The sequence below is a fragment of the Canis lupus genome, chromosome 3 (genome assembly GCF_003254725.2).
Source record: "Canis lupus dingo isolate Sandy chromosome 3, ASM325472v2, whole genome shotgun sequence".
In the NCBI taxonomy this organism is placed as follows: Eukaryota; Metazoa; Chordata; class Mammalia; order Carnivora; family Canidae; genus Canis; species Canis lupus.
Genome location: NC_064245.1, coordinates 55,537,325 through 55,549,479, shown reverse-complemented (window position 1 = coordinate 55,549,479; position 12,155 = coordinate 55,537,325). Strand labels below are relative to the sequence as shown.

At 38.1% G+C, this 12,155-nt stretch overlaps 1 protein-coding gene across 3 annotated transcripts in view; it reads right to left on the bottom strand.

The window, feature by feature from the left end:
• Positions 1-12,155, bottom strand: part of ADAMTSL3 (ADAMTS like 3) — a 338,177-nt gene that overhangs the window by 197,575 nt on the left and 128,447 nt on the right. For all 3 annotated transcript variants that reach the window (XM_025436861.3, XM_025436862.3, XM_049108513.1), the window contains exon 6: positions 7,879-8,115. In XM_025436861.3, coding sequence (XP_025292646.3) covers positions 7,879-8,115 — 237 coding nt within the window. The remainder of the gene's footprint in view (positions 1-7,878; positions 8,116-12,155) is intronic.

Sequence of the window (12,155 nt, the reverse complement as noted above, 5' to 3'; positions counted from 1 at the left end):
AGCAACACATAGTCATTGTCAAAAACTTGGAAACTAAAAAGCATGATTCCACTGACAAGTGATTAACTTTCATTATCATTTAGAGGAAAAGACCAAAAGTGAACTGGAATAAAGATAAACCACTAGCAGCATATAAAATAGAAGAATGAAGTAGTAAGCCTTGATCTTTGGGAAGATTTGTCAATAGCAAACACCAAATAAGATGGTTCAAGAGTAGTAGAGAAAGGAAGAGACAATGGCTAGGCCACAAAGGAAGAGTGGCTAGTCTAGTCTTGGGGAAAAAAGGTGAAAGTGAGAGGGGAGAAAAGACTAAAATATGAGAGATTTGACAGAAGCAGCAAGATATAGAGCACATGGGAGCAAATCCATTGACTACAATATGAATTCAGGAAGGTAACATTGAGAATTCTGGTGCCATAAACAGAAATGAATAGGAATAACAGAATAACTCATGGATCGGGGTAAGAACAATACTAGCTTATTTGAGGCAGAGGAGGGAGCATGCTGAATTGACAGAACCTGTGGAATCTCCCAGAATGGTCATTAAACTGAACTAGAAATGCAGGAGTGGAGGCTGAAAGAGAAATAAAAGAGGGACCAAAATATTTTAATAACCTCTGCATTTGCAAGTGAGTAAACTCACTTGTTCAACCAGTTTTTACTAAGGACCCTACATGGGGCCAGAAATGGTAAGAATTCTGGGGTATGGCAATGAGCAATAAATGTGTGATTCTTGTCCTTAAAGAACTTACATTCTTTATGGGAGAATGTCATAATCAAATTATCACACAAATAAATATGTAATTATGAAATATTACCAGGGCAGTTAAAAGGTATTATAATAGAATCAGGAAGACTAATTTAGGTAGAGTAATCCCAGAAGCCCTCTTAAGGAAGCAATATTAAGCTGAAACCCTGAAGATAATAAGAGTAGTCAGGAGCATAGGTAAAAGGCAGTGAGAACAGCATGTGTAAGAGCTTTCTGGCACTTTGGCAGAAATGAAAAACAGCACAAAAGGGAGAAGAGTGGAATCTCTGAGGAGAGGTCAATAGAAGCTTCCAAAATAAAGAGCAAAAAGAAAAAAAGACTGAAAAAAAACCCCAGAACATCCAAGAACTGTGGGACAACTACAAAAGTGCTTTCTGGCACTTTGGCAGAAATGAAAAACAGCACAAAAGGGAGAAGAGTGGAATCTCTGAGGAGAGGTCAATAGAAGCTTCCAAAATAAAGAGCAAAAAGAAAAAAAGACTGAAAAAAAACCCCAGAACATCCAAGAACTGTGGGACAACTACTCAGGGTTTCATGAGTATAGAGGGAATACTAGGAGGAGAAGTAAGAAAGAAAGGAACAGAAGAAGTATTTTAAGAAATAATGACTGAGAATTTCTCCCAATTAATGTCAGTCACAAAACCATAGGGCCAGGAGCTCAAAGAACACTAAGAAAGATAAATGCCAAAAAGACTACATGTAGGCATATCATATTCAAATTACAGAAAAAAAAAGATAAAGAAAAATCTTGGAAGAAACCAGAGGAATAAAACACCTTACCAATAGAGGAGCAAAGAAATTAATTACATCTGACTTCTCCTTAGAAAACATGCAAGCAAGAAGACAGTAGAGTAAAATATTTAAAGTGTTGAGAGAAAAAAAAATCAACCTAGAATTCTGTACCCTATGAAATTATCCTTCAAAAGTGAAAGAGAAATAAAGACTTTCTCAGGCAAATAAAAATTGAGGGAGTTTTTTTGCTAGTGGACCTCATTCTTCAGAGTAGGAAAATGATATGGGTCAGAAATTTGGATCTATATAAAGAAAGGAAGTGCTTTGGAGAGTGAATAAAGGAAGATAAAAGAAAAACATTAATTTTGTTATTTTTAATAGATGCAAAAGATAATAGTTTATCAAAATGATAAAGCAACAATCTGTTCAATTGTGTATGCTTAGGGCAGCCCGGGTGGCTCAGTGGTTTAGGGCCACCTTCAGGCCAGGGTGTGGTCCTAGAGACCCAGGATCAAGTACCATGTTGGGTTCCTTGCATGGAGCCTGCTTCTCCCTCTGTCTGTGTCTCTGCCTCTCTCTCTCTCTCTCTCTGTGTGTGTGTGTGTGTGTGTGTGTGTCTCATGAATAAGTAAATAAAATCTTTAAAAAAATTGTATATGCTTAGATATGTATATTTGTGTAGATATATGCTTATGCATAAGTGAAATGAATGATAGCAATGATACAAGGGATACAGAGAAGAATCAGAATTTTGTTGTTACTATTACTTTGTTGCAGGTATTTTCTCTATACCCATGAAGTAGTATAGTGTTATTTGAAAGTAAATTTGAACTAGGTATAAATATATACTGCAATCTGCAAGGCAACTACTAAAAAAGGCAAAAAAAAAAAGAAGTATAACTGATGTATTAAATAAGGAAAGAAAATGCAATCATATAAAATGCTCGATTAAAACAGCAATAAGCAGAAAAACAGTGGGTAATTGTTTTAACATAGAATAAGGGTAGAATAAGGGTAACAAATAGAAACAGTAATAAATATGATAAATATTAATCCAATTGTATCAATAATTACTTTAAACATCACTGACCTAAATGTACCAATTAAAAGGCAAAGATTGGGATCCCTGGGTGGCGCAGTGGTTTAGCGCCTGCCTTTGGCCCAGGGCGCGATCCTGGAGACCCGGGATCGAATCCCACGTTGGGCTCCAGGTGCATGGAGCCTGCTTCTCCCTCTGCCTATGTCTCTGCCTCTCTCTCTCTCTGTGACTATCATAAATAAATAAAAATTTAAAAAAAGGCAAAGATTGTCAGAGTGGATCAAAAAACAAGATCCAGTTATCCATTGTCTACAAGAATCCCCTTTTAAATAAAAAGACATAAATGTATTAAAAGTAAAAGGATGGGAAAAGACATAGCATGCTAATTAATCAAAATAAAGCAGGAGTAGGTATATTAATATCAGACAGAGCAGACATCAGAGCAAGGGAAGTTACCAGATTTAAGAGGGGCATTTATGTAACAATAGAGGGATCAATACTCTAAGAAGACATACAATCCTTAATATGTATGTGCCTAATGAGAATGTCACAATGCACAAGGCAAAAGCTGATAGAACTGCAAGGAAAAACAGATGAATCCACTACTAGAGTCAGGAGAATTCAAAAGCCCTCTATCAGAAATGCACAGATCCAGGGATATCTGGGTGGCTCAGTGGTGTCTGCCCTCAGCTTAGGGTGTGATACCAGAGTTCTGGGATCAAGTCCCACATCAGGCTCCCCACAGGGAGCTTGCTTCTCCCTCTGCCTATGTCTCTGCCTCTCTCTGTGTGTCTCTCATTAATAAATAAATAAAATCTTAAAAAATGGATAGATCCAGCAAGGAGAAATTAGTAAAAACATAGTTGAAGTCAACAGCATCATCACAAAAATTGGATAGAATTGGTATCTCTTGACTACTTCATCTGAGAACTGCAAGATGTACTTTCTTCTCAAGGTCATGTGGAACATTTACCAAGATGGACCACATTCTGGGACATAAAACACATTTTAATAAATCTCTTTAAAAAATGGAATCATACGCCATCTACTCTCAGACCACATTGGAATTAAACTAGCAATCAGTATCAGAAATATGGCTGGAAAATTCTAAAATACTTAGATATTAAATAGCATACTTCTAAAAAACACGAGTCAAAACATCTCAAGAGAAATTTTAAGATATTTTGAGGAAAATGAAATACTATTTGTCAAAATATGTGGGATGCAGTAAAAGCAATGCTTACAGGGAAATTTACAGCATTTAATGCATATATAAGAAAAGCAGAAAAATTTAGAATCAATAATCTAAGCTTCTACCTTAGGGAATTAGAAAAAGAACAAATTAAATCCAAAATAATAATAAGAAAAATAGTAACAACTAGAGCAGAAATCAGTAAAATTGAAAACAGGAAATCAATAAAGAAAATCAATGAAACCAAAAGCTGATTTTTAAGAAGATCAATAAAATCACAAGTCTCTAACCAGGCTAACTAAGGAAAAAAGAAGATACAAATTACTAATATTAGAAATGAAAGAGGGGACATCACTACAGATCTCATGGATATTGAAAAGATAATAAAGAAATAATATAAACTATTCTCTGCCTACAAATTTAATAATCTAGATGGAATGGACCAATTCCTTGAAAGACGCAATCTGCCAAAACTCACACAAGAAGAAACAGATAATCTGAATGGAATTGTTCTATTACATTTCTTTCTATGAAAGAAATTTAACCAATAATTAATAGCCTTCCAAAAGAGAAAGCACTAGGCCCAAATGGATTCATTGGTGAATTCTACCAAGCATTTAAGAGGCTATACCAATTCTCTATGATCTCTTCCAGAAAAAAGAAGAGAGGATACTTCTTAACTCATTCTATGAGAATTGCATTATCCTGAATGCCAAAAACGGACAAAGATGTTACAAGAAACCTACAGACTGATATTTCTCATGAAAATAAATATACTAACAAAAATTTTGTACAAGAATTATATGGGGGAAAACTTTAAAACTCTGATGAAACTAATAAAAAAAGAACTAGATAAATGGGGAGATATTCCACCTTTGTGGACAGGAAGACTCAATGTTGTCAGGATGTTAGTTCTTCTCAATTTAATTCCAAGAAGTTATTCTGTGGATACTGATAAACTGACTCTAAAGTTTATGGAGAGAGAGGGAAAAGACATAGAATAGTCAACACAATACTGAAAGAGAAGAACAGTGTCAGAAGACTAACACTACCCAACTTCAAGACTTAATACAAAGTTAAAGTCATCAAGATAGTGTGGTATTGGCAAAATAAGAGAAATAAATTAATGGAAAAGAATAGAGAGCATAGAAATACATTAATACAGTCAACTGATCTTTGGCAAAGGAGAAAAGGGAATAATATGGAGAAGAGATCATCTTTTCAACAAATGGTAATTAAATAACTGTATATCTGCAGGCAAAAAAAAAAGTATCTAGGCCAGACTTAAATCCTTCACAAAAATTAATTCAAAATTAATCATACACCTACATGTAAAACAAAAAACTATAGACTCCTAGAAGATAAAATAGGGGAATATCTAGATAACCTTGGGTATGATGAGGACTTTTTTTTAAGATTTTATTTATTTATTCATGAGAGAAACAGAGAGAGAGAGAGAGAGAGAGGCAGAGACACAGGCAGAGGGAGAAGCAGGCTCCATGCAGGGAGCCCAATGCGGGACTCGATCCCAGGTCTCCAGGATCACGCTCTGGGCTGAAGGCGGCACTAAACTGCTGAGCCACCCAGGCTGCCCTGATGATGACTTTTTAGGTACAGTACTACCAAAGGCACGATGCCTGGAAAAAAATAATTGTTAAGCTGGACATCATTGCAGTTAAAAGCTTCTGCTCTACAAAAGACACTGTCAAGAACATGGGAAAATGAATTATACTGGGAGAAAAATATTTTCAAAAGACTGTTACCCAAAATATACAAATAACTCTCAACAATCGAAAACAAACAACCCAGCTTAAAAATGGGCAAAAGAGCTGAACAGCCACCTCATTGGAGAGGATTTATAGATGGCAAATAAGTAGAAGAAAAGATATTAAACATTATATGTCATTAAGGGACTTGCAAATTAAAGCAATGATGAGATGCCACTACACACCTACTAGAAGAGTCCAAATCTGGAAGAATGACAACACTACTGCTGCTGGTGAGGATGTGAAGCAATAGAAAGTCTCATTCATTGCTGGTGGGGAGTGCAAAATGGTACAGCTTCTTTGGAAGACAATTTGGTACTTTCTTATGAAACTAACCATACTCTTAGCATGATCCAACAATTATACTCCTTGTATTTTCCCAAATGTGTCAAAAATTGTGTCCATACAAAAATCTGCACATGGATGTTTAAAGTAGCTTTATTCTAGTTGCCAACACTTGGAAGCAACAAAGATATCCTTCAGTAGGTAAATGGATAAGTAAAATGTGGTCCACTCAGACAATGGAATATTACTCAATGATGAAAAGAAATGAGCTACCAGGTCATGAAAAAATATGGAGTACTTAAATGCACACTACTAAGTAAAGAAGTCAATCTGAAAAGCATACATACTCTATGATTCCAACTATAAGACATTCTAAAAAAGGCAAAACTATGGAGATGGTAAAAAGATCCATGCTTGCCAGGGGTTGGCAGGGAAGGCAAGGATGAACAGGAAGAACACAGAGAACTTTTAGGGCAGTGAAACTATTTTGTAAGATACTCTACTGGTAGAAACAGTCAACAAACATTTGTCAAAACCCATGGAATACACATCAGTAAGGGTGAACCCTAATGTAAACACAGGTCTTGGGTGATAATGTGTCAATGTAGGTTCATTGATCATAACAAATGTATCACTCTGGTGCAGGATTTTGATAGTGGACAAGGTTACACATATAAAGGGGCAAGGGATAGAAGGGAATTCTCTGTACCTGCTACTCAATTTTGCTGGCAACCTAGAAAATTAAGTCTATTTTTTAAAAAGGGTGAGGAGGGAGCGAAAATAGTCCAGGAAGAGCCTGGAAAGGCAAGCAAGGGTCGCAGTTTTCACATCAATGCAATGATAAGTCATTGAGAGATTTGAGTCAGGGGAGTGACAAACTCTTAAAATGAAGCTTTCTTAGGTTTTAAAGCAATCACTTCAGCTGCTGTGTGGAGAGTAGACCTGAGGAGAACAGTGGTGGAAGCTGGGAGATCAGAAAAGGAGGCTAGCAATGCAGTTTAGGTCAGAGTTGATGGAGGCTTAGACCAAAAAAGAAGTCATGCAGACAGAAAGGAATGGTGGATTCAATAAAAAGACTTTTGAATACAATGGATTGGCTGTATGTGTTGAAAAAGGAGAATCAGGGACTCCAAAATTTTACAGTAACTGGAGGCCATTTTCTAGATGGACAGATGGAAGAAGGAGAAGCTACTTTGAAGAGCAGGAACATGATTCACCTTCGACTATGAAACGTCTGAGATGGCTGGTGGTGCCCAACACTTGGTAGGTGATTGAGGTGTTCACTTGCTCTCATTCATACTGTTTTTGTTATGAGCATAATTGGGTATGGAATACAAGACATAATTGTTTTAAAATATTTTTCCAGAGATTAAGGAATGGGGGTGGACTCTCATCCTCTCCCTGCCATTCCCATTCTATCTCAACAACCTGTCACGGTACCCTGAATCCTCATACCCACTGCAAGCTGGGGGAGGGAAAGGGAGAGTGGGGGATGTTTCAGTTACATGCATCACAGTTTTGCAAACCCCACTCTGAAAAATATGCTGGAATGCATTTGTGCTAATTTTGTAATAAGTAAGTCATTGCTCCCAAAGACCCAAAATAATAAATTCATTTTAATAAAACAATAAGGTGTTAAGAGGCTCAAAGGACCTTTCGACATTACCATTCTAAAGTAGTGGTTCTCTAAATGGGGTCCTTTGACCAGAAGCATCAGCAGCCCCCACGTGAACTTGTTAGAAATGCAAATTATCAGGCTCCAGCCCAGACCTAACTGGATCAGAAACTCTGGGAGTGGGAGCTCATCACCTTGTGTTTTAACCAGTCCTTCAGGTGGTTCTGAAGTCCCTTCAAGCTGGAGATCCAATGACCCAGAGGAATCCTAAGATGGTATTTACTGCAATATTTTGATTCTATGTGGACAAAGTTTACACTCTTTTAAATAAGTAAAACCTAACTTGAAGGCAAGTAACACCCTCTACAATATTTTTTACATGAAGATCAAAGACAATATTTCATTTACATGAACAAAAGTCTCTTTATGGAGAGCAAGCATGGCACATGAACCAGGGTAGGGGAAGCAGGTGTGGCTCACCTGACAAATGCCACTGATGCACATGTCCAAGGAGTCTGTGCTGCAGCGAGTTCCATCCAGTACCTTGGGGGCCAGCTCCACAACCAAGTTTTGTCCCCGTGCGTGACACTTGAGTGCACAGGGGGCAGCAGGATCATTATACCGAGGAAGCCATTCATAATAACGCCCCTGATATTGGACGTCATTGTAGGCAGAGCACTGTTGGGCTCTGAAGTCCTCTGCATCAGGAGGGCAGTCCTGGAAGCAAAGAAAGGCCACAAGCACATCACCCAGAGAGACAAGCCACGGAAAGGCTGAATGAGTTTACAAGAGTCTCAGGAGACCAGACCCCACCAGGGATTCACATCATTTCTTCCCCATATTTAAATGCTCTCTCTTAACCATCTTGCTTCTAATCTTCCCAGGTGACTCCAGGTCTTTATATGGAATATTAACTATCATCCATGCCTTCAAGGAACCATTTCAATGGGAAGGACTATTTGCCCCTAGGTTGGCCCCAAACTGTGTGTTTGTTTCTTTGTTTCTGTTTTTGTTGTTTAATTCATGTGTCTTTCTTCCCTTCTTGCCAGGCCCCCAACCACTGCTTTTCTCTGGAACTAGCTGCCTGCCTTCAACCTGCCAGAGGATGGAAAGAGAAAGAAAACAGATCTCGTTCAAATTCTGTCTACAACAACAGCAAGGAAATTCTAAGTAAATGCTCTAGGGAGCTCTCATAATAATAGTAAAAAGTGTTTGTGCAAGTCTTGATGACTCAGAAATCTTTTTACTTAATTACTAATCCCTCCCATCCGATACTTCCAAAGCTAACAAAATATGACTTTACTCTTCAAAGTTGGGTACAAACTTCCCAATTGATGGGAATTAATTAATCCTACACAAACTTCCCAATTAAAGAAAATGGATACAGAAAGGCAATATATTATTTTCTATTTTTTCTTATTACAAAAGTAATCGATGGTCCTTATAAAACCTTTGGGAAATAGTATCTATTAAAAAAAAAAGAATAAAAGACAAAGATTCTTGTACCTAAATCTTTACACAAATCCTTGATAATTCCCCAAAAGCAAATTTCTGGTAAGAAAATTTCTGAGAAAAAGGGTGTGTTTAATGAGCTTTTCAAACTATTGCCAGATAGCCCTCCAGATATTTCCTTCCTTGTTATCACCAGGCTCCCTAAATTCCCTTTTTCTCAATCTCTCTTCTCAGCTTGGATATTATAATTTTCTAACATTTTTCCAATCGTGTTAAATAGAATTTCATTATTTTAATTTATATTTTCTTTCCTTTCTTAGGTTTGATAGTTTTCATGTATATTTGCTTTTTGCTATTTTTAACAACTATCAACTTTCCTAATAAGGTTATCAACTCTTTGCCATCTGTACTGGAAATATGTTCTCCATTTGATTTTGATTTGGGTGCTTTGAGAAGTCAAGAAGCTTTATGTTTCAAGGTAGTCAGCTCTATTTTTTTTTAACATTTTATTTATTTATTCATGAGAGACACGGAGAAAGAGGCAGAGACACAGGCAGAGGGAGAAGCAGGCTCCCTGCAAGGACCCTGATGCAGTACTCGATCCCAGGACCCCAGGATCACACCCCGAGCCAGAGGCAGACGCTCAACCACTGAGTCACCCAGGCGTCCTGGTAGTCAGTTCTATTAATATTTCCTTTTAAGGCTTCTTTCTTCATTAATGAGTTTAGAAATGCTTCTTCTACCTAAGAACCTAAGAGGCTTCTACCTCTTAGGTTAGAAGCCTCTTAGGCTTCTACCTAAGCCTAAGAACAGATAAATATTGAAATGTATCTTTCTAGTTCCTTTCTAATTTAGCAATTATATTTAACTCTTTGTTACATCGAGGATTTATTTTGATACGTGGTGTAAGGTAGAAACCCACCTTATTTTATTTCTACAAATAATTATTAATATATTATCATCCAGAATCTTACAATACAATTTCTCTCATTTCTTCCCTTTTCACTACTTGACTTTTGTATCTTACTGTATTTATGCTTCTGGCCTTTATAATCTGCCTCAAATCCTTTTTGGAAGTAGGTAGGGAAGAGATAAAATATAAGAAATAAGCATCCCCCTGGGAGCTGTTGTATTAGTTTGCAGTAAATCATTCCAAAATCCTGTACTGCATCCACATTTTTCTGTTTAAGAAAGATTAAACCTTAACCCAGGTCACACCTATGAAAGAAAGAGTCGAACTAAAGATCAAACTGGTTGACCTTTCTCTCTTGAAATGAGGACTGTGTTTCCAATCCAGCCCCAGGGAAGATCATTCCTTGATAAAATTCTATGGCCTCCTCTTCCCTTAACCACAGCCAGTTTTCTCTATATCCGACTCTTTGAAACCCAAGCCAAAGAGTGTGAAAGAGCAGACTGAAAACAACTTCCCCTGCATTAGAGGAAGCAGGCTTTAGGGGCTGACATTTCTTGCTGATTCCTGACTGCCTTAAACTCTATAAACCCAGGGGCGCGTGGGTGGCTCAATGGTTGAGCGTCTGTCTTTGGCTCAGGGTGTGATCCCAGGGTCCTGGGATCGAGTCCTGCATTGGGTTCCCCTCAGGAAGCCTGCTTCTCCCTCTGCCTATGTCTCTGCCTCTTTCTCTGTATCTCTCATGAATAAATAAATAAAAATCTTTAAAAATATAAAACTCCATAAGCCAACGAAGTTTCACAAAATTAACAATGTTTAAATAACAGCCAGCCTCCACTTAGTCCTTGCTGGAAGGGTGGCCAGGTTTGGACACGAGACCTAGCCTCCTTGGCCACAGCTGAGTATCAGAGGCAAACACCAGGTCCACTTCTGGACAGTCTTTCCCAGGAATCTGGGATTGCACCAGAAGAGCTAGAGCTGAGGACTCCCATCACTGCGTGGCTGAGCTAACCATCTCTTTCATGAGATGCCTGTTGAGGCAAAGCAAGCCAATTCTCACAGCAGAGAAGAATGAATTAGACATGAAAGCAGGAAAGATGATAAACCATGTATTTCAGTAAAAGTATGTAACTTGAGTTTCTCACTTTCTGATTCCTGGGTCCAGGCCCCCTCAAGGTGTGCTGATGCCCAAATTCTACTAATATCCACACATCCAAACAGTGAGTCCCATTTTTCTTGAGCTATTTTGGGTGGGTTTCTGTTCCTGGGAAATCCTGTTTCTGAATAGTGCTTTCCAGTTTATGAAGGATCATTACTGACATTCTTTCTTCACCACCACCCTTTGAGGGAGGTAGGTCAGAGTTATCATTACCCTCATTTTTATAAAGAGAGGAAACTGTGATCTACAGTCTTTAGTCACTAGCCCAAAGACACATACCCAGAATATGACAGAGCCAAGAATGATTCCCAAAGTAACAAGTGTTCCATTATATGATACCACTTTCTAGTAATCTTGAAAGACATTGAGGACTTACTTTAAACACTTTCATTTACTTGGCATTCTTCCAATGTCAACACTAAGGCTGTCTAGTTGGCTTCTGCTGGGTCCCCTGCCCTGTCTCAAGACAATCTAGGGATTCTTGTGTCTTAAATAGTTCAGTTGATATTTAGGAAACTTGAATACCAAACATTCTTCAGCTTTCCTTTCCATGAGAAGCATTTCTTCCTATCAGTTAAGACAACACATTTGTTAAATATACTTTATGGGCTTTGCCTAGGTTACATACTATGGAGAACATCCACCGCTGTCACTTAGAGAGCTTGTTATTTACTGGAGATGTAGCATCTACATGCATGAAATATACTGACATAATGGGTTACTGTTTGTGGATTCACAAGTAAGACTTTGCAATTAAGGAAATAAAATTGCTGTCCAAGTGTTAAATTAAAATTGATTAAGTGGCAGGGCACCTGGATGGCTCAGTCACTTAAGCATCTGACTCTTGATTTTAACTCAGGGTCCATGATCTCAGGGTCCTGGGATCCAGCCTTACATGGAGCTCTGCGCTCAGAGGGGAGTCAGCTTGGGATTCTCTCTCCCCCTCAACCTGTCCCCCTCCCACACACTCTCTCTCTCTGTCTCTAAAATAAATAAATAAAAATCTTAAAAATGTGAATAAGTGGAGCTAATAAGGAAAGGACAGATCCTAGATCAGGAAGACCTGACTCAATCAGGAGGGGGCAGCCAGCTTGGAAAGCATAGAAAAGAAGAAGGAGGAAGAGTATAGAGATTAGGAGGAGAAGAAGGAAAAGGGGAGGAGGCTCATTCATTCAAGCACTAGCCCTCATTCAAGGACCATCCTGAAGACAGAGATCTCTTTTTCCTGCTCAAGCC